Below are 24026 nucleotides of genomic sequence, written 5' to 3' on the forward strand. Positions count from 1 at the left end.
AAGCCCTGAAGAACATTAACCATTTTTGCTCTCTTCACAGTAGTTAGTTTGCTTAGTTATAGGTATTTCCAGTCAGATTATAGACAGAAGGGGCCAGAAAGCTAAGTACAAAATTTATCTCTGCAACACCAACGTTCATCCCTGCCTGTTTTTTCTAGATGCAGCCCTTCAGGCATGTCAGATTGGAGAGTCTTCTGATTTTTCTGTTTTAAAATGTTTCATCAGCCTAGGAAACCTGATTTACTCATTCATTCACAAATAATGATCAGATGCCTATTATGTGGAAGGCTCTGTGCTGGGGGTACGACATCATTTTGAGGAAACAAGAGAACACAGACCCTGATGTCTATCATGAATCTTACATTCTGTGTATCTGTTATATCTATCGACAACAGAGGACATTAAACAAATCAATTGAACAATTAGTAATTTTGAAGGATTCCAAAGGATTCATACTTCAGGGAGCTACAGGGGACACTGAACCAGTCTGGGGAAATCAGGGAGACACATTTAGGAAAGGACACTTGATCTGAGCCTTAAGGATGAGTTCATGTTAACTAACCACTGCCCCCTTCTTTTTCATTCCCCTTTCCCAGCCTTCTCTTATCTCTTTGCCTTCACCAGCCACCAGGGTTATGATCATTTCTTACGTGTGTGCGTGTTCAGTTGCTCTGTCTTGTCCGACTTTTTGCAGCCCCATGGACTATATAACCCACCAGGCTCCATTGTCCATGGGACTTCCCAGGCAAGAAGGCTGGAGTGGGTTGCCGTTTCCTTCTCCAGGGGAATCTTCCCGACCAGGGGTCAAGCCTGCATCTTCTCTGCATCTCCTGCAATCGCAGGTGGATTCTTCGCCACTGAGCCACCTGGGAAGCCCAAACAGCTCCAGAGAGAAGTGAAGACTGCACTCTCTACAGCCTCCTTCAATCCAAGACAAGAACTTTCCTAAAGGACAAACATCTTTCTTCTGTTGGACCAACATTAAAGAAAACTGTCGTTCACAACTCCAGTTTAGCACCTTGCTTTTTGTGTTTTCAGCAACTCAAGCATCCCAACCTCGTCAACCTCATCGAAGTCTTCAGGAGGAAGCGGAGGCTTCACCTGGTGTTTGAATACTGTGACCACACGGTGCTCCATGAGCTGGACAGACACCAAAGAGGGTGAGTGACCCATCCTTTATAAACACAACCCAACAAAACACACCAGGGTTGGCGAGGGAAGATGAGCTACGACCCTTTTTCACGGTAGGCAGAGACAAAGGAGCCTGGTAGGCTGCAGTCCATGGGGTCGCTAAGACTGAGCAACTTCACTTTCACTTTTCACTTTCATGCATTGGAGAAGGAAATGGCGACCCACCCCAGTGTTCTTGCCTGGAGAATCCCAGGGATGGCAGAGCCTGGTGGGCTGCCCATCTATGGGGTTGCACAGAGTCGGACACGACTGAAGCGACTTAGCAGCAGCAGCACCAGCAGCAGAGACAGCCAGTGTTTGGTCAGCACACTCTGCTGCTGAGGGGTTGCCAGAAATGTTGGGAAAGAGATCATAACAGTCATTTTTTGTGAAGAAAGAAGAAAACACGTTATTAGGTTGAACTTGATTTCTTTGGTATGTTATCTCTACATAGATGCTATATCAGTCTGTAGGAAAGAAAAGGAAGGATATCAATTATTCCACGCCAGCCTAAGGAAGCATAAGGACTTGGAGGTTGAAAGGAAGACTTCAAAGACAATGGCTCATAGGAAATTTAAGGCTAAAACAAACATGGTGTTTTTATACATATTTTTAAAAACTTATTTATTCTTAATTGGAGGATAATTGCTTGACAATGTTATGTTAGTTTCTGCCATACATCAATGTGAATCAACCACAAGTATGTACGTAGTGAAGGACAGGGAAGCCTGGCAAGCTGCAGTCCATGGGGTGGCAAAGAGTCAGACAGGACTGAGCGACTGAACAACAGTGTATGTGTTCTCTCCCTCTTGAAGCTCCCTCCCGCTTCCTCCTGCATCCCACACTTCTCGGTTGTCACAGAGAGCCAGGTTGAGCTCCCTAGTTAACTTCCAACTAGCTATCTATTTTACATATGGTAATATTTATCTTTCAGTGCTACTCTCTTAAATCGTCCCACTGTCTCTTTCCCCCACTGTTTCCACAAGTCTGCTCTCTATCTCTGCGTCAAAATGGTACTGATGGACCTGTTGGCAGGGCAGCAGTGTTTTATCTGAAGCAGTCCAGATATCCGCTCTGCAGTACTGGTCAGAGTTTTTTTGGTTACAAATGACAAAAACCTAACTGATGCTGGTGTCGGTGAAAAAGGAAGTGGTGGTGGCTGTCATTGGGAAGGTGACTCTGGAGGCTCCGCTGATCTTAACACGTTTCTAGCACAGGCAGCCGTCTGTGGGGTCGCACAGAGTCGGAAATGACTGACGCGACTTAGCAGCAGGAGCAGCACAGGCAGCTCCTTTGTGTGCAGCAGCAGAAAGACCTGGTGAGCCGACAGAGCCTTTGTTTGAAAAAACAGCGCAGTGTGGGGGAATCCGTTCCTCTGAAGGTAGCTCCTTGTGAGGGTGAGCAGAATGCAAGCTGGATTTTGGCTTCTCTCAGCTGGGTGTCTTTAAAGCAGAGTACCTTAGGAGGGGCTTTCTCTTGTCTTTTCTCTCCCCCTCCTTCCCAACTCTTCCTTATTGGCTTCGTTCTGCCTTTCAGGTGAGTGTCCCCTACAGGGTTGATTTTGGAGGGCATATGAAGGGAAAAGTGTGTAGTGGAAAGCATTGCTGTAGGCTTTTATCAACCTGTGTAGCCATTCTAGAAGAAAGGAAATTCTAGGAGAAAGTAGCGTCTGCACAGAAGGTCCAGTGGAAGACTGATTGGCTCAGCTTCAGTAATGCAGTTATCCCTGGAAGCAATCACTGTGCTGGAGGAAGAAGGTAGAATGATTACCAGGCCCAGGGAGACAGGATTCAAAATGGGTCAGTCAAAGAATACTTCACAGAGCAGGTGGTCTCTGGCTTGAAAGGTAAGGAGACTCCCGAGAAGTCGAACAGAAAAGGATATCCCATCTTCTTTTGCTGTATTCCTGGGAGCTCAGCTTTGGCTGGGGATAATCTGCAGAGTGCACCAGAGATCAGAGGGATGGAAGGGTGCTGTATCCTGACTCACGTTCGCACTCCAGTGGCTGGAGGCTGAGGCTCTTTCAACAGGCTTTCAAGCCTTGGCCAAGAGCTTGCTCTGCCACGTGGTGGTGGTTATACATGATCTAGCGTGACCTCTGGGCAGACGGGATTAAAGTGGCTCTTGATTTGTTAGTGACCATGGCACAGGCGGCTTTTCTTGTTAGTTTACACAGAGAGAGCCAAGAGGACAGACTTCCCGTCTTCAGAAAGTCACTGATACAGAGAAATTATGTGTTCGAGGAAGAAAACATTTAGTGTGCTGGTATTTGCTCTTTTGACAGCTTGCAAGTGACACTTTGATTAAGCCTACCAGTATAAGTTACTTGTGCCATGGGTAACTAGGGAGTTGTTGCAGGGAATTTGATTAATCATGTCCGATTGAGTCATTTGCCAACTCTGATTAGTCGGAGGTTGAAAGCAATTGGGAGTCAGTTCTTTTTTTAGCATGTAGTTTAAGCAGAAGAATAAAAAGATAGGACAAGGAGGGATGAGAGTTCTGGGGGCAGATTTTTTTTCTTTTTAACTGCTGGCTAAAATCTCCAATATGTGTTCCAGAAAATGCTTTAATATAGAGGTGGGTTAGAGAAGGGAATGTCTGGTAGACATGTGTGTGGTTAAGTACAAGCAACTTCATTTCTAAATGATACTGTGCCATGGTTTGTCAAATATAAGACTGACTTAAGGAACACCAATAAATGAGCAAGTTTGAAAACTAAGATTTATTCTAAATCAGATCATTATCTATTTACTTTGAAGTTTAAGGATTTTTGTTTGTGTGTGTTTTAAAAATAAAAGTAACTTTTCATTATACTAGGTAGGAGTGGCATCCCTGGTGGCTGTAAAGATTCTGTAAAGATTCTGCCTGCAATATGGGAGACCTGGGTTTGATCCCTGGGTCGGGAATTGTCCCTGGAGAAGGAAATGGCAACCCACTCCAGTATACTTGCCCGAAGAATTCCAAGGACAGAGGAGCCTGGTGGTCTACAGTCCATGGGGTCACAAAGAGTCAGACTTTCATACTATTTAGGGAAGTGGCATGTTCCACTTTATATTTTAGAAATTTGTACCTGGGAATATAGTGATCACAGGGCATTCTAGGGGTAAAGAGGCAAACCCAAGGAGGATCAACCTGCCAGATTTCTAAAATAAAAAGTGGACGATGCCACTCCCCAGCATAAGTCATTTGATAGCTCCTCAGATCCATGATATTAATGTACTTTACGATTAGATTGAGTTTTTGTTGCTGTCTCCTTAGTTGTATTTGAAGTAGCATCAGATACGACTGAGCGACTTCACTTTCACTTTTCACTTTCATGCACTGGAGAAGGAAATGGCAACCCACTCCGGTGCTCTTGTCTGGAGAATCCCAGGGACAGGTGAGCCTGTTGGGCTGCCGTCTATGGGGTCACAGAGAGTCGGACATGACTGAAGCAACTTAGCAGCAGCAGCAGCAAAGCTTACTGGTGTGGTGAAAACCCCTAGCATGCAATACAAGGTCTCACTCTGTAAGTCCATCCCACTTCCCACCAGTTTTCAACCCCATGAAATTGTTTGCATTCCAGGCTTTAGGATACCTGGTTTGCCTTATCGTCTCTACTCTGCCTGGCAAACTCCTGCTTGCCCTTGGATACAGCCCAAATATGACCTCCTAATGATATCCCCTTTAGGAGAGGTGAGAGTTCCTTCCTCTGGTATTCATTATATCTTCCAGGATTATTTATATTTGCCCAGTAAACTATAAAATATTCAAGGGCAAGAGTTGTATCTTCCTCACCTGTGTATCCTCAGTAATTTCTAGGTTAATTTTGGCACTTGGTACATTCCCAGTACTGTTGTGTTGTGATTGAGTCAGTAAATTGATCCTTACAAGATGATTTTAAAGAGTAATCAAAACAATTTTTTTATTTAAAAATAATTACTTTGATTAAAATTTTCTAAACTAATACTGTCAAAGGAAATGATCAGTACACTGTTGGACTGAGGGCAATTTGACAATCAATGGGTCTGCTTCTGATAGGGCTTCCCAGGTAGCTCAGTGGTAAAGAATCCACCTGCCAATGCAGGGGACTCGAGTACGATCCCTGGTCGGGAAGGTCCCCTGGAGCAGGGAATGGCAACCCACTCTAGTGTTCTTGCCTGGAGAATCCCATGGACAGAGGAGCCTGGTGGGCTACATATAGGCCATGGGTTTGCAAAGAATTGGACGTGACTGAGCGACTGGGCACATATGCTGCTTCTGATAATTTACCACAGAAAATAAATATATGTGTAAAAGTTTTAGTTATAAAAGTGTCTGTTTTTAAGTATTGTTTCTAATGAAAACAATTGGAAACAACTGAAATATTCAGTGATAAAGGATTGGTTAAGTATAGTATGTCTTTATAGTGGAACACAGTGGAGCTGCTAAGAAACATGCTTATAAGATAAAACAAACATTTACATATAAAAATGTTCATGAGTGGTTACAAGATAAAAAAAGCTATGTTATAATAAAAGTATATATTTCCTTTTTATACAATTTATATGTAGGTAGAAAATTTTAAAAATTAATATATACATTTTAATAGAGATTATCTGAGTGATATTTGTATAGATATTTTTCTTTTCTAAAATATTTTCTCCATGTTCCATTTATTACTCTGGCAATGTTTTAATTATTAAAAATAATTCTTGCTAAATCAGAACCAAAGAACTCTGTACTGTGAATCTGAAATGGATGCTAATTCATCTTCTTGTAACATGTTGGTAATTTTGAACTCATTTGGAAAGCTTTTGGAGAAGATTCACATTCATGCTATACTAAATATAATGTATATAATGAATATAACTTCAATGTTTAACTTGCTGTAACAGGCAAGTTTATGCCAGAATATATCCTGTATACATATATAAATATATAAATCTTTATCCATTATTATTTCCTGTGTTGTGTTCATATTGCTTAGATTTGCTCTCAAACAAGCATATTTCTTATCTTCCATAGGACTTACTATGCTTTTTACTTATTCTGTAAACCATTGGTCTGTCCTCTGTCAAAGGTTTGTAAACAATTGGTTTCTGTGTTCTCTCCTCATTTTTCTGCCCCTGTTTAAGTGCAGCCAGACACAGTACTTCACCCATTTTTTTCTTGTGCAGATTCCATTTCAACCAGATCCTCTTCTGACTCTCACATAGTTTATTCAAAGAACATCTGGTGAGTAAAGGGCATTACTACAAGTTTTTGGTTTCTGACAATGCAATTCCAGAGCTAACCCTAAAAGATCTCTTTTTTTTTAAAGTGATATATTGTTTGTTGTGAAAATGTTTCAAGCAACACAGAAACATGTAGAAATAAAGTTTGAGAAATAGTTTTCTAATTATTTTTTATGCATTTCTATATAAATACTTAAAGAGATTGTACTCTATACTATTCTTCATTTTTTAAGTGTATTTGGGAGCTGTCTCCCTATTCTTAGATATCTGCTTTTATATTTTTAAAATGGTATAAAATTCCATGGTGCAGACATACCATGGTTTCTTTATTCAACCCCCCACTGATAAATATGTAGATTGTTTCTAGTTTTTCTCTAATAATAAGGTTACAGTAAATAATCACTTGCAAAAATATTTCTATAGAATACATTTCAAAGAACATGTTATTTCTATAGGAGCTTTGCCAGCCCTTTCATCCTTGTCTGTGTTGTAGCCTTGTGTAGAAATGAACCTTGAATGGACGTTGATGGTTTGACCTCTTATTATGTGGCAAATATTAGAGAAGCAGTGGTGGAAAGGACAGTTACTGTATTGGCAACCTGGCAACAGATCCATATTCTTTCATTGTCATCTCTCTTGTCTCTCTTAGGTCTGAAGAAATATTTAGAATGCACTTTGACCTTTTCACTTTCCCACAGCAGTTGTTTAGGTTTCTCTCTGTTCATTTCAATTTTGTTGTCAGGACATTAGGGTCATAGGCTGTCTTTCCCAAAACTTGGAAGGAGAGGCAGAAGCTTGCTTTCTGGGAGTTATTTTGTGAAACCAACACAGAATGCATCAGGGCAGAGATATGCAAATCATCCTTAAAGGTGTAGGATGGATGCTGGGCTGATCACGTACGTTTTATCTGAGGACAAGACCCTTCTAATTTGGAGATGGGTACAATTAAACCATCTCAGCCTAAAGGCAATAACCAAACTGTGTACTTTCTTTCATTCCAACTCCTTCCTCACCAAACACCATTCTTATTAGAACTTGTGTGTCTCCATGGAATTGCCTACAAAGAGAACAAGAACTGGCACTCAATTTGAAGATGGATGAATAAATTTGCTTTATATATCAGGCTACTAAATTTGTTTAATGTTCACCTGCCCCTTTGTAATGGATACTCTCTTAGTACACTGACAAAATTTAGTGGCCATATCTGAAAGCCTGAAGACCATTATAAAAAGGAGCCAGGCTACTGGCTGCCCTTCCAAACTAAGTGCTACATTCTCCACGTTGCTATGATGAAACGACTGTTTCTCTCCCCCAACCCCAGTCTGTTCTTCACTTAATATTCTCTCATATGCATTTCTATATATGTTGCAGTATAATTTTTAGATCTATTACTAACTGTAAGGTATTACATCTCGTATTACCATCTACCATTCCTCCATTGTTGAGTAGAGGCCATTTTCAGTGTTTTGTCTGCTAAATGATTCTGCTATCAAAATCTTCCTACAAATAGATTTTTCTTCTTTTCTATTTTTCTTTAGAAGTTCTCAAAATGATATTATTGGCTCATAGGGTTTGTCAAACTGAACCAGTTCATCTTATCTCCAAGTCATACTCCTTTGGTTTCTATTATTATAATATTTGATGAATGATTTTCTTCAAACATAAAAGGAAGAAATATTAACAATCCTACACAAACTCTTTCATGAAATATAGAAGGAAGAAACAATTTCCAAATCACGTTATGAGGCCACGATAGCCTGATACCAGAACTAGACAAGGGCATTTCAAGGAAAGAAAATGACAGATGGATATCCTTCATAAACTAGATGCAAAAATCCCTAGTGAATTAAATCTAGCAATATAATGATGCCATAAAAAGAGTGATATACTGTTATTCATATATTAATTTTTAGACATTATCTACAGACTATTCTGATAGATGAGGATTTAGTTTTCCTATACCATTATTTCTTCTGCTTCCCCTTTCTTCTTCCCCCAAATAGTTATATTAAAATTTCATTAATTCAGAATTCACTGTTCCTATTATTATGCCTATGGAAATATTACTTATAGTTTAGCATTTTACCATACTGGAGTTTCTTTTTATACTTTTTTCTGCAAATTAATATTTGCCTTATTTTAAAAATTTGCTTAGTATTCTTTTTTTTTTTTTTTTGCTTTTTTTTTTTTTGCTTAGTATTCTTTAACCCTACTGCTAACTTCCCCCACTCTTTTTAATAGTCTCTTAGTATACTTTTCCACAGGATAATCATATCAGGTAATCTATTCCTTTCTCCCTCCTGATAATGTCCTGCATTTAGATCTCCATTCTCCATCTGTCTGGCTTGTTCTCCATGCCTGCTGACCAGCTGTCCTCCTGGGACTTCCCTTTGCTGTCATCCTTGGAATCCCCTTTTGGAATTTCTCTAGGGTTGGATTCACCGCTTCCTGGATGTCTTGTCTTCCTTAATCTGGCTTTGCTTGCTTGTTGTGACCAAGCATCTCTATCTTCAGTAAAAACGGTACAGTCACACAGAAATCTAGACCATAGACATTTTTAATGACACCCCCACACTCCTCCTTGGAGCCAAACTCTTGGGAAGCTTTTATGTTCCTGGGGGCAAAACAGAGTCCCCAAAGCAGGCAGGAGGAAAGCTGTGTGGAGGACCCACAGGTGCACTCCCCCTTCCCCTGTTCCCACTAGTGGAAGATGGATTCACTCCACCCTCTCTGGAAGGAGTGCCTCTGCTGAGCTGGACCGCAGCCCAGCGGGCTCCAGAGGAACAGATGTCGCTCTCATCTGGTCTCAACATGTCTTGTCTTGCACTTTTATCTTCCCAAAGATACTGTAAGCTGCCTGAGGGTGAGAGGATGGCTTATATTTTGACTGATCTTTAGTGTAGTTCTAGTTAAGATTTAGAAGAGAGTGAAAATAGATGGGTGTGTTCTATCCACCATCTTAACCCAGAAGTCCTTTGAAACACTTTTTTCAGTTGGCTTCAGGGACACTTCTCCTGAGTGTCATCTTACTTCACTTGAGGACCAACCCCAGTCTTGCTGGGTCCCCCTCCTTTTTCTGATCTCTGCATGTTGAGGGCCTCCGGGCTTGACCTCTTCTTTTTTCTGGATTCACCTCTTAAGTGGCTTCATCCAGTCCTAGAGCTCGAAATTCCATCACTATGCTTATGCTTCCCAAATTTACATCTCCCTTCTGAGTTCAGAACTCCCTTCCCGAGTCTTCCCGTGTATGGCTAAGAAGCATCTCATCCAACTTCTCTTCCCTCCCTAGCGTTCTCCACAGTAAGTGTGTTAGTCACTCAGTCATGTCTGACTCTTTGTAATCCCATGGACTGTACCCTACCAGGCTCCTTGGTCCATGGGATTTCCCAGGCAAGAATACTGGAGTGGGTTGCCCTTCCCTTCTCCAGGAGATCTTCCTGAACGAGGGATTGAACCCTGGTCTACTGCATTGCAGGTGGATTCTGTATCATCTGAGCTACCAGGGAAGGGCCCCACTATAAACCAGCGACTCAAGCTGACACCTTGGTGTCATTCCTTGACTCCTCTCTGAATCTTATATCCAATCTCTCAGAGAATCCTGAAGACTCTATTTTTAAAATATGGATTTTTTTTCTATAAAAATCTGGCCACTTCTCCTCACCTTAACCACTACCTCAGATATTGTCCTATGTCAAGAAGCTTTCTAGAGCACCTGTGTCAGATACCAGCACCCTTTCCAGGGCAGCACCCTTTCCAGGGCAGCACCCTCTCTACATGCATGTGTAGCCAATCCTAATCGAATGCCACAGAAGAGATTCTATTCTTCTTGCTTTCCATATCTGTCACTCCCTTATCCGAGAGTGAAAAACTTGACTCCTATCATCGTCATAAAAATGGTCTTAAAGATCAGATAAAATGCGTGGAAAAATCAGAAAGTGAAGAGAGTAGCTGACCCAGGATGGTACTAGGTAGCTTGCACAGAGTTTTTAAGTTTGAAAATTGTGTAATAAGGTGCTTAGTGTTAGAGGAGCACTAATGATACACTGTATATGGTTTGAAGAGAAATCTGACTGTGGCTCAGATCATGAACTCCTTATTACCAAATTCAGACTCAAATTGAAGACAGTAGGGAAAACCGCTAGACCATTCAGGTATGACCTAAATCAAATCCCTTATGATTATACAGTGGAAGTGAGAAATAGATTTAAGGGCCTAGATCTGATAGACAGAGTGCCTGATGAACTATGGACTGAGGTTCGTGACATTGTACAGGAGACAGGGATCAAGATTATCCCCATGGAAAAGAAATGCAAAAAAGCAAATGGCTGTCTGGGGAGGCCTTACAAATAGCTGTGAAAAGAAGAGAAGTGAAAAGTAAAGGAGAAAAGGAAAGATATAAGCATCTGAATGCAGAGTTCCAGAGAATAGCAAGAAGAGATAAGAAAGCCTTCTTCAGTGATCAGTGCAAAGAAATAGAGGAAAAGAACAGAATGGGTAAGACTAGAGATCTCTTCAAGAAAATTAGAGATACCGAGGGAACATTTTATGCAAAGATGGGCTCGATAAAGGACAGAAATGGTATGGACCTAACAGAAGCAGAAGATATTAAGAAAAGGTGGCAAGAATACACAGAAGAACTGTACAAAAAAGATCCTCACAACCCAGATAATCACGATGGTGTGATCACTCATCTAGAGACAGACATCCTGGAATGTGAAGTCAAGTGGGCCTTAGAAAGCATTACTACGAACAAAGCTTGTGGAGGTGATGGCATTCCAGTGGAGCTATTTCAAATCCTGAAAGATGATGCTGTGAAAGTGCTGCACTCAATATGCCAGCAAGTTTGGAAAACTCAGCAGTGGTCACAGGACTGGAAAAGGTCAGTTTTCATTCCAGTTCCAAAGAAAGGCAATGCCAAAGAATGCTCAAACTACTGCACAATTGCACTCATCTCACATGCTAGTAAAGTAATGCTCAAAATTCTCCAAGCCAGGCTTCAGCAGTATGTGAACCGTGAACTTCCTGATGTTCAAGCTGGTTTTAGAAAAGGCAGAGGAACCAGAGATCAAATTGCCAACATCTGCTGGATCATGGACAAAGCAAGAGAGTTCCAGAAAAACATCTATTTCTGCTTTATTGACTATGCCAAAGCCTTTGACTGTGTGGATCACAATAAACTGTGGAAAATTCTGAAAGAGAGGAGAATACCAGAGCACCTGACCTGCCTCTTGAGAAATCTGTATGCAGGTCAGGAAGCAACAGTTAGAACTGCACATGGAACAACAGACTGGTTCCAAATAGGAAAAGGAATACGTCAAGGCTGTATACTGTCACCCTGCTTATTTAACTTCTATGCAGAGTACATGATGAGAAATGCTGGACTGGAAGAAACATAAGCTGGAATCAAGATTGCCGGGAGAAATATCAATAACCTCAGATATGCATGACACCACCCTCATGGCAGAAAGTGAAGAGGAACTAAAAAGCCTCTTGATGAAAGTGAAAGGGGAGAGTGAAAAAGTTGGCTTAAAGCTCAACATTCAGAAAATGAAGATCACGGCATCTGGTCCCATCACTTCATGGGAAATAGATGGGGAAACAGTGGAAACAGTGTCAGACTTTATTTGGGGGGGCTCCAAAATCACTGCAGATGGTGATTTCAGCCATGAAGTTAAAAGACGCTTACTCCTTGGAAGAAAAGTTATGACCAACCTACATAGCATATTCAAAAGCAGAGACATTACTTTGCCGACTAAGGTCCGTCTAGTCAAGGCTATGGTTTTTCTTGTGGTCATGTATGGATGTGAGAGTTGGATTCAAGAAGGCTGAGCGCCGAAGAATTGATGCTTTTGAACTGTGGTGTTGGAGAAGACTCTTGAGAGTCCCTTGGACTGCAAGGAGATCCAACCAGTCCATTCTGAAGGAGATCAGCCCTGGGATTTCTTTGGAAGGAATGATGCTGAAGCTGAAACTCCAATACTTTGGCCACCTGATGTGAAGAGTTGACTCACTGGAAAAGACTCTGATGCTGGGAGGGATTGGGGGCAGGAGGAGAAGGGGATGACAGAGGATGAGATGGCTGGATGGCATCACTGACTCGATGGACGTGAGTTTGAGTGAACTCCGGGAGTTGGTGATGGACAGGGAAGCCTGGCGTGCTGTGATTCATGGGGTCGCAAAGAGTCGGACACGACTGAGCAACTGAACTGAACTGAACTGAATGATACACTATTATAATTTACTTTTACATGCTCTTTTTTGCATAATTTCTTTTGGGAAATATTCTTAGAGACTAGATGCCTGGTTCTGAATAACCGTATATGAATAATTTATTACATAATCAAAATATATTGTTTGTTTTTTTTTTTTTTTTTCTGGACAAAAAGTGGAGGCTTGGGGAAAGCACATCACCTGAAATGTCCTTGTCTTAGTTGTGTTTTTCTAGGCCTTTCTTTCTAGACAGGTGAGATTTTTCTGACATCTCTACCTTTGTGTCATTAGAATAAGGAAGAGAAATTGGAGAAAAGCTACTTCAGCCCAGGAGTGTCCCAGATCTTCTTCCTGGAAGTGGCTTCTTCGTTTCCTCCACATTGTCCCACTGTTACAGTATCCCCTTATCTGCCTGAAAGGATTTCCTGAACATCTGGCCTGTGACAACAGCGGCCTCATACCCCCTCCCAGAGGCTGGAAGTGACTTTTTTGGGTCACCTTGACACGAGTACTCAAGAGTTTCCTCCCTAGTATACATATTAGTTCTGGCTGAGGATCAGAACAACATTGTTTAATGTTTGATTTGTAAAAACAGTAATTCTAACTGGTAGGCCAGGGTCTCTGAAAAATAAATGTATTGTTTCTGTGGTTCATTTTGCATGCATGCTAAGTCGCTTCAGTCATGTCGGACTCTTTGTGACCCCATGGACTGTAGCCCACTAGGTTCCTCTATCCATGAGATTCTCCAGGCAGGAATACTGGAGTGGGTTGCCATGCTCTCCTCCAGGGGGATTTTCCCCACCCAGGGATTGAACCCATGTCTCTTATGTCTCCTGCATTGGCAGGCAAGTTCTTTACCACTAGCATTCATTTTACTCATTGCCTAATACTTTAAAAAAAATACTCTCAGGGGATTTCCCTAGCAGTCCAGCGGCTAAGACTCCATGCTTCCAGTGCATGGGGTCCAGGTTTGATCCCTGGTCAGGGAAATAGATCCCACATGCTACAGCTAAAGATCCTGTATGCTGCAACTAATACCCAGGGCAGCCAGTAAAATTAAATAAATAAATATTTTTAAGAAGTGCGCTGAAAGGCGGTGCTGTTTCCTGATTTGCACAAAGGACCTGGTAGGCTATTGGTTGCCCTGGTTATGTAAACCTAGAGTCAGGGAGGAAGTGCTAAGAACATTGGAATAAAGTTTAGATGCTGTGATAGAGGACAGGGCAGGAAGATGTAAGCAGGATGCAACCGGCTACCAGAGAAGAGCCGTGTGAGGAAAGAACCAAGCTGCCTACGTGGGCAAACACACACAGGTCGGTTATTCTGGCCTTCTGTTGTGTGGTATGCAATGTAAACCTCTTCTTTACCTTCAATAAAACCTTCATTACCTTAAAAAAAAAAAAGTGCTTCCTCGGGAATCTGAATAAACCCCAGGCCCATCTGTGGAAGATGAGTTCTACTTCAAGGCCATCGGTTGAGGCAACTTGAAAAAATAGGCAGCATCTTTTATGCTTGATATTCACTAACTTGCCATCAACAAAAAGTTCCTTCTAGCAATGGAACTCCAGTTACCAGGCAGGTTCCCAGTCACAGATGTTCGAGGTAGGTGGCCCTCAGTACTTGCTGAAATCCCACTGGGGCTTCATGGTCCTTTTCTGGAGGCATAGATGTTGCACCTTGCCATCCCTGGACTTCAGCAGTGTTCTCATCACAGGTTTTCAACACTCTGGACCCTCTCCCATGAGTTAGATGACTGTATGTGTCACCTAGGATTTTCCACTACTTGAGCGTGTCTTGGTTTATTTCCTTTTTTGAGCTGAATTCCATCGAAACACTAAAGAGTGTATCTGTGTTGCTTCTTTTTTTCTTTTAGGGTACCAGAACATCTCGTGAAGAGCATAACTTGGCAGACACTGCAAGCTGTAAATTTTTGCCATAAACACAGTGTAAGTCTAATGATCCTCCTCTAAAAATCAGAAGGCTGCCCTTCACCTGAGGTGGAATCTTTGTACAGAGTTTATATCATACTTTTGTGGATAGGCCTTTTTCACCCAAGTCTTTATAAGCCTGTTTGGGGGGTACATAGAAGCTAAAAATGCCAACCTAAGCTATTCCTTCTTGTTCAGATTTTAAAGATGTAGGTTTATGATTTTAAGAAAGTAGTTTTGTTTATGTTGCTTAGAAACTACCCAGATATAAGGTAGACTCCTTCCCACTTGGAGTCCATGTTGCTCTGGTACCCTCAAAATACTGTCAAATTGGGGAGGGGAACCCCAGGCGATTGTTGCATGCATTACGTGGAGTCCCAAGTGTGATGCACACTTGCTCGTGTCTGCAGAGGTGAGTTAGAAGTGCCACGGCTGCAACGAAGCAGCCAGTGGAAACCTCGTTAGCACTCTCAGCCACAGCAAGGCTGGCAGGAGGTACAGTGGACTGCTGCCCACGTGGTGGGACTTCACAGATACTGGGTAGCCTGCTGCTCCCTTGGCTTCAACACAGCCCACTCCCTGCATGCAGGAAGCCAGACTCCAATATCAGAGCTTCATTTTGGCCCCAAGGGCAGTTTACTGCATTTTGTCATCCTGACAATGTCCAGGGTCAATTTCACTGGTAGGGCTGAAATGCCTTCCTCGAGCTGTTCTAATTTTTTTTTTTCCCCTGAAGCTGCCTTCCCAGAAGGAAATATAAGAGTAGGCAGCACTTCTCCCAGCTGAGCCTCCACCTAGCTGAAGGCTACAATCTGTGTCCAAATGCGTGCACACCAGGGAGTATGGATGCCTTATATGTACTGCTCTTCACTGCAAGTGAGGGCCAGCAGTTTCCTGATAGCAGGTTTTAGGAGCGGGGTGGGGGAGTGGGGGGAGCGAGAGAGACGGCAGAAAGGCCCTGGTGGGGAAAAGCAGAGACACGAAGAACAAATATAATGCATACCATAGCTCCCTGGAGAGCCCTTGAAACTGTTTGGCCACATGTGCTTGGGGGGAGGGCTGTAGAAACTTGTAAAGAATTCCCAGAACAGAATAGGAGCACATTCTTGCTTACAAGTACTTCTGACCATCTGTCATCACAATATTCCAGGGTGTACCCATTATAGTAATATTTGAAGCCAGGGGTAAAAAAGTGGAGATCTCAGGGCCATTAATTGCTGAGAACCAGATCTGTTGTAACAAAATAATTCAGAAATTGTCCCTCCCCCAATTTTTCCAGAATAATAAATACCCGTGGGGAAACACTGACACCCAGATCTCACCCTGAAGATCCTTTGGAGTGAGAACTAGGCCAGGCATAAGAGGAACCTCTGTCCTAGCTCCAAATTTTAGAAAGTCAAGAACACCCCAGGGTATCAGCCCTAAGCCAGAGAGGGTCTCTCAGATTGCAGAAGCCGCCAACATTCTCCTCCAGAGAGGAAAACACAAAGAAGAGAAGGTTATTAGGAGCCTGAACAGTATTTTGACCCCACTGTTGTTTTTATGTAATTGCTAATTGGTTGTTTTTATTGTTGTTGAAGATTTGTTCCTTACCAAAAAAAGTACCATTTAATAGGAAAACCATGTGAAGGTTCTTAAGCATTCTTCTACCATCACCCTGGTAAACAATGTCAGCTGTGGTCTGGAAACCACAGGTGATTTGTGTCCAATCCCTGGTGGTGGCGCGGGGGCTACATCCGGTGGGGTGGAGGGGCAGTAGGAGACTGGATGTGTGTGGGATGGAGCTGACATCTAGTGACTCCCCAGAGGGTGTGTGCTGCCTGCGTTTGTTTATCTTGTGGGGACAAATGTCAGAGCTGGAAGGGAGGTCTCTTGGCAAGCTGCTGCTTCCCGCCCATCTCTTCCTCAGCTTATCTCAGCAGGCCCAGGGCTTGTCCTGTTTACCAGGCGGAATGTGTTCTGTTCTCAGTTAAACAACTGGATTATGAATTCTGCTTAGGCACCAACTTGCAGCTCCTGCAACCATGCTGCAGTTCTTACCCAGAGCCTTTTAACATTTTCTCTGTCACCTAAGGTAGCCAGATTAAATACACCCGGTTAAATTTGAATTTCAAGTAAACAGTCATAAACACTTCAGTATAAATATGTCCCAAACACTACATGGGATGTACTTCTACTAAAAAAAAATTATTGTTTATCTTGCTACTCTACTTTTATTTTTTTTTCACATTTATTGGTCCTTTAGGGCCCTTCACGAATTGGGGTTGATTCAGGCTATGGTGGTTATGGTGCTAGATTTATTTTAGGCTACTGTTTTGTAGTCTGTTATCTAAAAGGTCAGTGAGAGGTTCAAACAGCCTCAGATATTTGCTGGATATTCATGCATTTTATTTAGTCCATATATTAGGGTTGCTCCTGTTTAATCTGCTCGGGTTTGATGTTTGTGACTAGTGCATACACAGGGATGTGAAGCCGGAAAACATCCTCGTCACGAAACAGTCTGTGATTAAGCTTTGTGACTTTGGATTCGCTCGACTTTTGAGTGAGTATCAAAGTTTTCTTAAGTGTCAAAGCTAGGGAGAGTGTTAATATGATAAAGGATCTAAGTGCTATAGGAAGCTAGTTCTTGTATATTTAGGGCATAAGCTTGCAAGTCTACAATTACTGAAAACACACCTACAGTGGTTTAAAAATGTATATGCTATATGTGAATTTATCACAGTAAAGGGCTTACTAATACGTATATTACCCTTCATTTTTTGCTAAAATAGTTCTTTAAAAAACTACTATTTTAGAAGAGTGGCTTTCAATGTTAGCTGTAGATTAGAATCATCTGGGAAGCAATAAACTCTCAAAACCATATTGATACCCCTCTAGGGATTCTGATTTAATTGGACTGGTGTGGGGCTCAAACATCAGTAATTTTTAAAAAGGACTATATTCCAGGTGGTTTTCATGTGTAACCAGTACTGCGAAGCACTGATTTAGAAAAACCACAGGTGGGGCTCAAGCTTGATTTCTCAGGTCTTCGCCCTCCCAGTTCTGACTCCCTGCTTGCACTGCTTCTTCTATTTTCCATGTCCCATCACTGGCCAGCTGGACCAAGCGACTACTACACAGACTACGTGGCTACCAGGTGGTACCGCTCCCCAGAGCTGCTGGTGGGGGACACGCAGTACGGACCCCCAGTAGATGTTTGGGCGATTGGCTGTGTCTTTGCTGAGCTGCTGTCAGGGGTTCCTCTGTGGCCAGGAAAATCAGATGTGGATCAGCTCTATCTGATTAGGAAAACCTTGGGTAAGTGCTGGTTTTTGTCCCATCTTCTGGAAACCAGATACTTTTACCCATGTCAGGGCAGAGCCAAGTTCCTAGTCTGATCCAGTGCCCTTTACAGTCATGAAACAGGGACACTCTCAGAGCCTCATTGTAATGGCTCCATAAACAGTGTCCTTTGTAGGTATGCTCAGTTCAGTTCAGTCGCTCAGTCGTGTCCGACTCTTTGCGACCCCATGAATCACAGCACACCAGGCCTCCCTGTCCATCACCAACTCCCGGAGTTCACTCAAACTCACGTCCATCGAGTCAGTGATGCCATCCAGCCATCTCATCCTCTGTCTTCCCCTTCTCCTCCTGCCCCCAATCCCTCCCAGCATCAGAGTCTTTTCCAATGAGTCAACTGTTCACATCAGGTGGCCAAAGTACTGGAGTTTCAGCTTTAGCATCATTTCTTCCAAAGAAATCCCAGGGCTGATCTCCTTCAGAATGGACTGGTTGGATCTCCTTGCAGTCCAAGGGACTCTCAAGATTCTTCTCCAACACCACAGCTCAAAAGTATCAGTTCTTCGGCGCTCAGCCTTTTTCACAGTCCAACTCTCACATCCATACATGACCACAAGAAAAACCATAGCCTTGACTAGACGGACCTTAGTCGACAAAGTAATGTCTCTGCTTTTGAATATGCTATCTAGGTTGGTCACAACTTTTCTTCCAAGGAGTAAGTGTCTTTTAATTTCATGGCTGAAATCACCATCTGCAGTGATTTTGGAGCCCCCCCAAAATAAAGTCTGACACTGTTTCCACTGTTTCCCCGTCTATTTCCCATGAAGTGATGGGACCAGATGCCATGATCTTCGTTTTCTGAATGTTGATCTTTAAGCCAACTTTTTCACTCTCCTCTCTCACTTTCATAAGAGGCTTTTTAGTTCCTCCTCACTTTCTGCCATGAGGGTGGTGTCATCTGCATATCTGACTTTATTGATATTTCTCCCAGCAATCTTGATTCCAGCTTATGTTTCTTCCAGTCCAGCATTTCTCATCATGTACTCTGCATAGAAGTTAAATAAGCAGGGTGACAGTATACAGCCTTGACGTACTCCTTTTCCTATTTGGAACCAGTCCGTTGTTCCATGTGCAGTTCTAACTGTTGCTTCCTGACCTGCATACAGATTTCTCAAGAGGCAGGTCAGGTGCTCTGGTATTCCCATCTCTCTCAGAGTTTTCCACAGTTTATTGTGATCCACACAGTCAAAGGCTTTGGCATAGTCAATAAAGCAGAAATAGATGTTTTTCTGGAACTCTCTTGCTTTGTCCATGATCCAGCTGATGTTGGCAATTTGATCTCTGGTTCCTCTGCCTTTTCTAAAATCAGCTTGAACATCAGGAAGTTCACGGTTCACGTATTGCTGAAGCCTGGCTTGGAGAATTTTGAGCATTACTTTACTAGCATGTGAGATGAGTGCAATTGTGCAGTAGTTTGAGCATTCTTTGGCATTGCCTTTCTTTGGAACTGGAATGAAAACTGACCTTTTCCAGTCCTGTAGCCACTGCTGAGTTTTCCAAACTTGCTGGCATATTGAGTGCAGCACTTTCACAGCACCATCTTTCAGGATTTGAAACAGCTCCACTGGAATGCCATCACCTCCACAAGCTTTGTTCGTAGTGATGCTTCCACTTGACTTCACATTCCAGGATGTCTGGCTCTAGATGAGTGATCACACCATCGTGATTATCTGGGTCGTGAAGATCTTTTTTGTACAGTTCTTCTGTGTATTCTTGCCACCTTTTCTTAATATCTTCTGCTTCTGTTAGGTCCATACCATTTCTGTCCTTTATCGAGCCCATCTTTGCATGAAATGTTCCCTTGGTATCTCTAATTTTCTTGAAGAGATCTCTAGTCTTACCCATTCTGTTCTTTTCCTCTATTTCTTTGCACTGATAGCTGAAGAAGGCTTTCTTATCTCTTCTTGCTATTCTCTGGAACTCTGCATTCAGATGCTTGTATCTTTCCTTTTCTCCTTTACTTTTCGCTTCTCTTCTTTTCACAGCTATTTGTAAGGCCTCCCCAGACAGCCATTTTGCTTTTTGCATTTCTTTTTTCTTGGGGATGGTCTTGATCCCTGTCTCCTGTACAATGTCACGAACCTCATTCCATAGTTCATCAGGCACTCTGTCTATCAGATCTAGGCCCTTAAATCTATTTCTCACTTCCACTGTATAATCATAAGGGATTTGATTTAGGTTATACCTGAATGGTCTAGCGGTTTTCCCTGTTTTCTTCAATTTGAGTCTGAATTTGGTAATAAGGAGTTCATGATCTGAGCCACAGTCAGCTCCTGGTCTTGTTTTTCTTGGCTGTATAGAGCTTCTTCATCTTTGGCTGCAAAGAATATAATCAATCTGATTTCGGTGTTGACCATCTGGTGATGTCCAATACAGCACCAATGAAAGGAAGCCATAGAGCAGTGCTTGCTAACTGATCTAATGTTTTGAGAGGATGAAAAACATTGTTTTTCTCTTTTTTTTTTTTAATTTTTATTGAAGTATAATTGACTTACAATATTATGTTAGTTTCAGAAAACTATACCCAGTATTTTGTAAGATATATATATATAACTGATCTGATTTTACCTTTCTCTTTCTTCTTGTCCAAAGGAGACCTCATTCCTAGGCACCAACATGTATTTAGCACAAATCAGTACTTCAGTGGGGTAAAAATTCCAGACCCTGAAGATATGGTGAGTGACCTATTTTGGTAAGAGTTCTGCAGGTCAGAGCTACGTTTACCAGGGTATTTAAGTGGTGATCATTCTCTCTCAATGAATATACATGGGGAGTTGCAGTCTGACTAGGTTTTGATAGTTAGGCACCTGCCTGAGCTCCACGGTCGATTTGGCACCAGAGGATCAGTCTAAGAGTGGAAAAAAAAACTGGAGCAAATTCGCTACAAGACCCTGGCCTTCAGTGCTAATTTACAGACAGCTGATAGCAGAGCATAGCCATCATGTTGGACAGGATTGCAGAGCTCTTTGCCCCAAACTCGCCTGTCCATCATTTTCAGCAGTTGAAGCTACAAAGCTCAGAGCTGATCAACTTGTAGACGATGACTCCTCCAGGAAAATCCAGCATGGTCCAAACCCCTACTCTGCTGTGCTCTCAGTCCCAAACCATGGGGGAAAATGGTGATGAACTTGCTTGGCCAGCCTCACTCTGATACCTGTTCTTTTGGCCAATGTGGAGAAAGCACGTATTTTTCAGAAACTGAAAAAATTTAAAATGTGCATAGTCTAAACCACTTTCAAGAATTTAGTCCAGTGAAACTATTAGACAAGAGTATAAAGATACTCTTGCCTGGAAAATCCCATGGACGGAGGAGCCTGGTAGGCTGCAGTCCATGGGGTCGCTGAGGGTTGGACATGACTGAGTGGCTTCACTTTCACTTTTCACTTTCATGCATTGGAGAAGGAAATGGCAACCCACTCCAGTGTTCTTGCCTGGAGAATCCCAGGGACGGGGGAGCCTGGTGGGCTGCCATCTCTGGGGTCACACAGAGTTGGACATGACTGAAGTGATTTAGCAGCATAAAGATACAGTAAACATTTTTTGATGGAAACATGACATTCTTTAACAGAAATCATTTCCTTTAGAGAATTAATTAAATAGGTCATGGTACGTCCTTACAATAGAAATACCACATAGCCAATAAAAATAATTAGATTCGTATGTAATCACCTGATAAAAAAGGTCCGTAACATATTACTAAATGAAAAAAGTTATAAAATAGTATCCATAATTTGACATAATTTTAATGAATTTTAAATAAATATACATGTTTACATGTATAAATATAAAATAATATGACAACCTCAAGAAAATCAGGCTATAAAGATTTTTATATTTATGAAATAAATTGCTGTAAGGTATAGTATACCAAAATATTAACAGCGAATGTCTCTTTGTGGTGGGACAATTTGTTTCTTTCTTTATGGTTTTTTAGTGTCTTCTAATGAGCCTGTATTATAATCAGAAACATTTCAGAGCACAGTTAAGGTCTATGAAGTCCTGAGTTCCTACTGTCTAAGGAAGGTAGTTTCACACTGAAGTGAACCCTCCTCCATCGCTCAGTTTCCAGATGGAGGCTCCAGCCAGTTCCATCAGAGCTGTCTGTCCCTGCAAACTCTGGGCCAGTCCTGCAGTGAGGTCTCCCACCTCCCACTTCCCTGCCGCCACCCTCCGGCAGCACTGGGAATAGGAGAAGTGGGGCAGCGGGGAGCCTTCAAGGCCACAGAAGCAGGAATGACACCTGACATATGGCAGGCGACCCAGCTGCTCCCCGATGACCTGGACATTCCCAGTGTCACACTAAATATCCCTTAGTGAACTTCCTGTTTGCTCTTCTACCAGTGAAACCTCAGAAACAGCCCAGGTTTCATCAGTGTAAAAGGCTTCCCATGGTTTCCCAGAGGTTGTCCTGCAGGGGGATTTCCTGTTGACAGAAACACAGGAAGATGCAGCGTGGAGGCTGCGCAGGTTGAATATCTGTGCCCGAGTCCCTCTGCCCGTCAGCAGCCCTGCCCGAAGGAGGCCTGCATGCTTCTGGGGCAGGGAAACCGGCTAAGCAGGCAGGATGGGCCCCTGCCTATCACAGCCAACCTCGGCCTCGTCCCAGGCGTCCTTGCTGAAACAGCAGACCTCAGTGTCAGCAATGTCAAGGCAGTCTCCAGTGGTGCTCGGATTCAACACACAAAAATAGCAAGAGAAATAGTTTAGCTTTGGGAGTGGAGTGGGCTGCTCTCAAAGGCTCATACAGATCTGCTTTAGGATTTTATTTTTCCCTGTTGATCTTAGGCAACTCCAAAACTGAGGCTCTTATTTCTTATCAGTGGTGAATAACTCCACACTTGGGAATTGGTTGCTGTTGGCTGGTTCCCTGAACTAAGTAACACTGTGCTCTTAAGCTTGATAGCAGCACCAGGGAACCGCTGTCTTTATACACACAATTCATCTGGGTCATTTATTTGACTCAGCGTGGTTAGCTCCTAGTTTCTCAGTTTTCCTCCTTCTTAGCCTCTTTATCAGTGGTGTGGGCTTCCCTGGTGGCCCAGATGGTAAAGAACCCGCCTGCAGTGTGGGAGACTTGAACTGGCCCGTCTGCCTGACATATGGCATTCCTTCTATTTTATAGCGTTTATTACTCCTGATTGTCGCCTGCCTGTGATCAGAGCAAAATAGCCTTACATGGCCAAAGGGAGATTGATGGATGTCTGCTCAGGAGACTCTTTAAACAGTGGGATAATCAGGGGGACAGCAGGCTCCTGTGGGAGGAGAGAACAGTGTTTATTCCAGAAAACCAAGAACATCTGTTCACCTGGGTAGGGAAAAATAATCTTTGTTACATAGCTCCCTTTAGGTAAATGTCAATAAATGCTGTAATCAGGACCCCTTTCTAGAAATGCCAAACATTATTCTGAAACAAGGCAAGTTATATAAATTGGAGCAGAAAACAGGGAAATAACAATTGCTTGACAAGTGTTTTCTTTTTTTTTTTCTAATTAGTATTCCCTCACAGTTTGCTACCTGAATCTGTTCTTTAGGAAGTAAAGGGGGGTAAATGGTTAGGAAGAAAATTTGGAAAAGCAGTTTAGAGGATGGGGGAGAGTGTAAGCTTATACAACATTTTGGAAGTGGGGAAAGAAGGAACTTATGAAATAGACATAGGTGGGAGGTGGGGTGGGCAGAGGGTGGAGGAGGCAAAGAAGGTTCCAGGAAGATGCTTCTCTCACTCAAAAATTCAATCTGAAATAACTTTATATTTGAATATATGCTGTAAATAAAATCCATGTTTTCTTTTTCAACAGGAACCACTTGAATTAAAATTTCCAAATATCTCTTATCCTGCCCTGGGCCTCTTAAAGGTAAAATCATGGCTTCCAACAGATCTGGGAGCACAGGGCGGCTGAATCATTGGGGAATCTGAATGAGTATGTCAATCCATGGATTGAAAAGTGTTCCTTTCAGAATTCTTCTTCTCACTTGAAAAGTATATGTGCTTTTCATTTTTAAAATGAGTCACATAACAGTGAAAACAACTGTAAATATTTTTCACTTTAAATTACCCTAATATTGTACTTGAAATGTAAATTTTTAAGAGGAAGAATGTTTGTTTTACAAAAAGGATCCTTTTCTTAAAAAAAAAACCAATAAACTATTTAGCCATAGGATTCTTTTAAATAACCAACACTCTAAT

The 24026-nt window shown here is 42.3% G+C and overlaps 1 protein-coding gene across 1 annotated transcript in view; it reads left to right on the forward strand.

The window, feature by feature from the left end:
• Positions 1-24026, forward strand: part of CDKL1 (cyclin dependent kinase like 1) — a 53712-nt gene that overhangs the window by 25206 nt on the left and 4480 nt on the right. Inside the window, exons 3-8 of the mRNA XM_040226781.1 lie at positions 1039-1160; positions 14449-14521; positions 16955-17045; positions 17600-17800; positions 20435-20517; positions 23638-23694. Of these exons, the coding sequence (XP_040082715.1) occupies positions 1039-1160; positions 14449-14521; positions 16955-17045; positions 17600-17800; positions 20435-20517; positions 23638-23694 (627 nt within the window). The remainder of the gene's footprint in view (positions 1-1038; positions 1161-14448; positions 14522-16954; positions 17046-17599; positions 17801-20434; positions 20518-23637; positions 23695-24026) is intronic.

This window comes from Oryx dammah, unplaced genomic scaffold (genome assembly GCF_014754425.2).
Source record: "Oryx dammah isolate SB20612 unplaced genomic scaffold, SCBI_Odam_1.1 HiC_scaffold_26, whole genome shotgun sequence".
NCBI classification, from domain to species: domain Eukaryota; kingdom Metazoa; phylum Chordata; class Mammalia; order Artiodactyla; family Bovidae; genus Oryx; species Oryx dammah.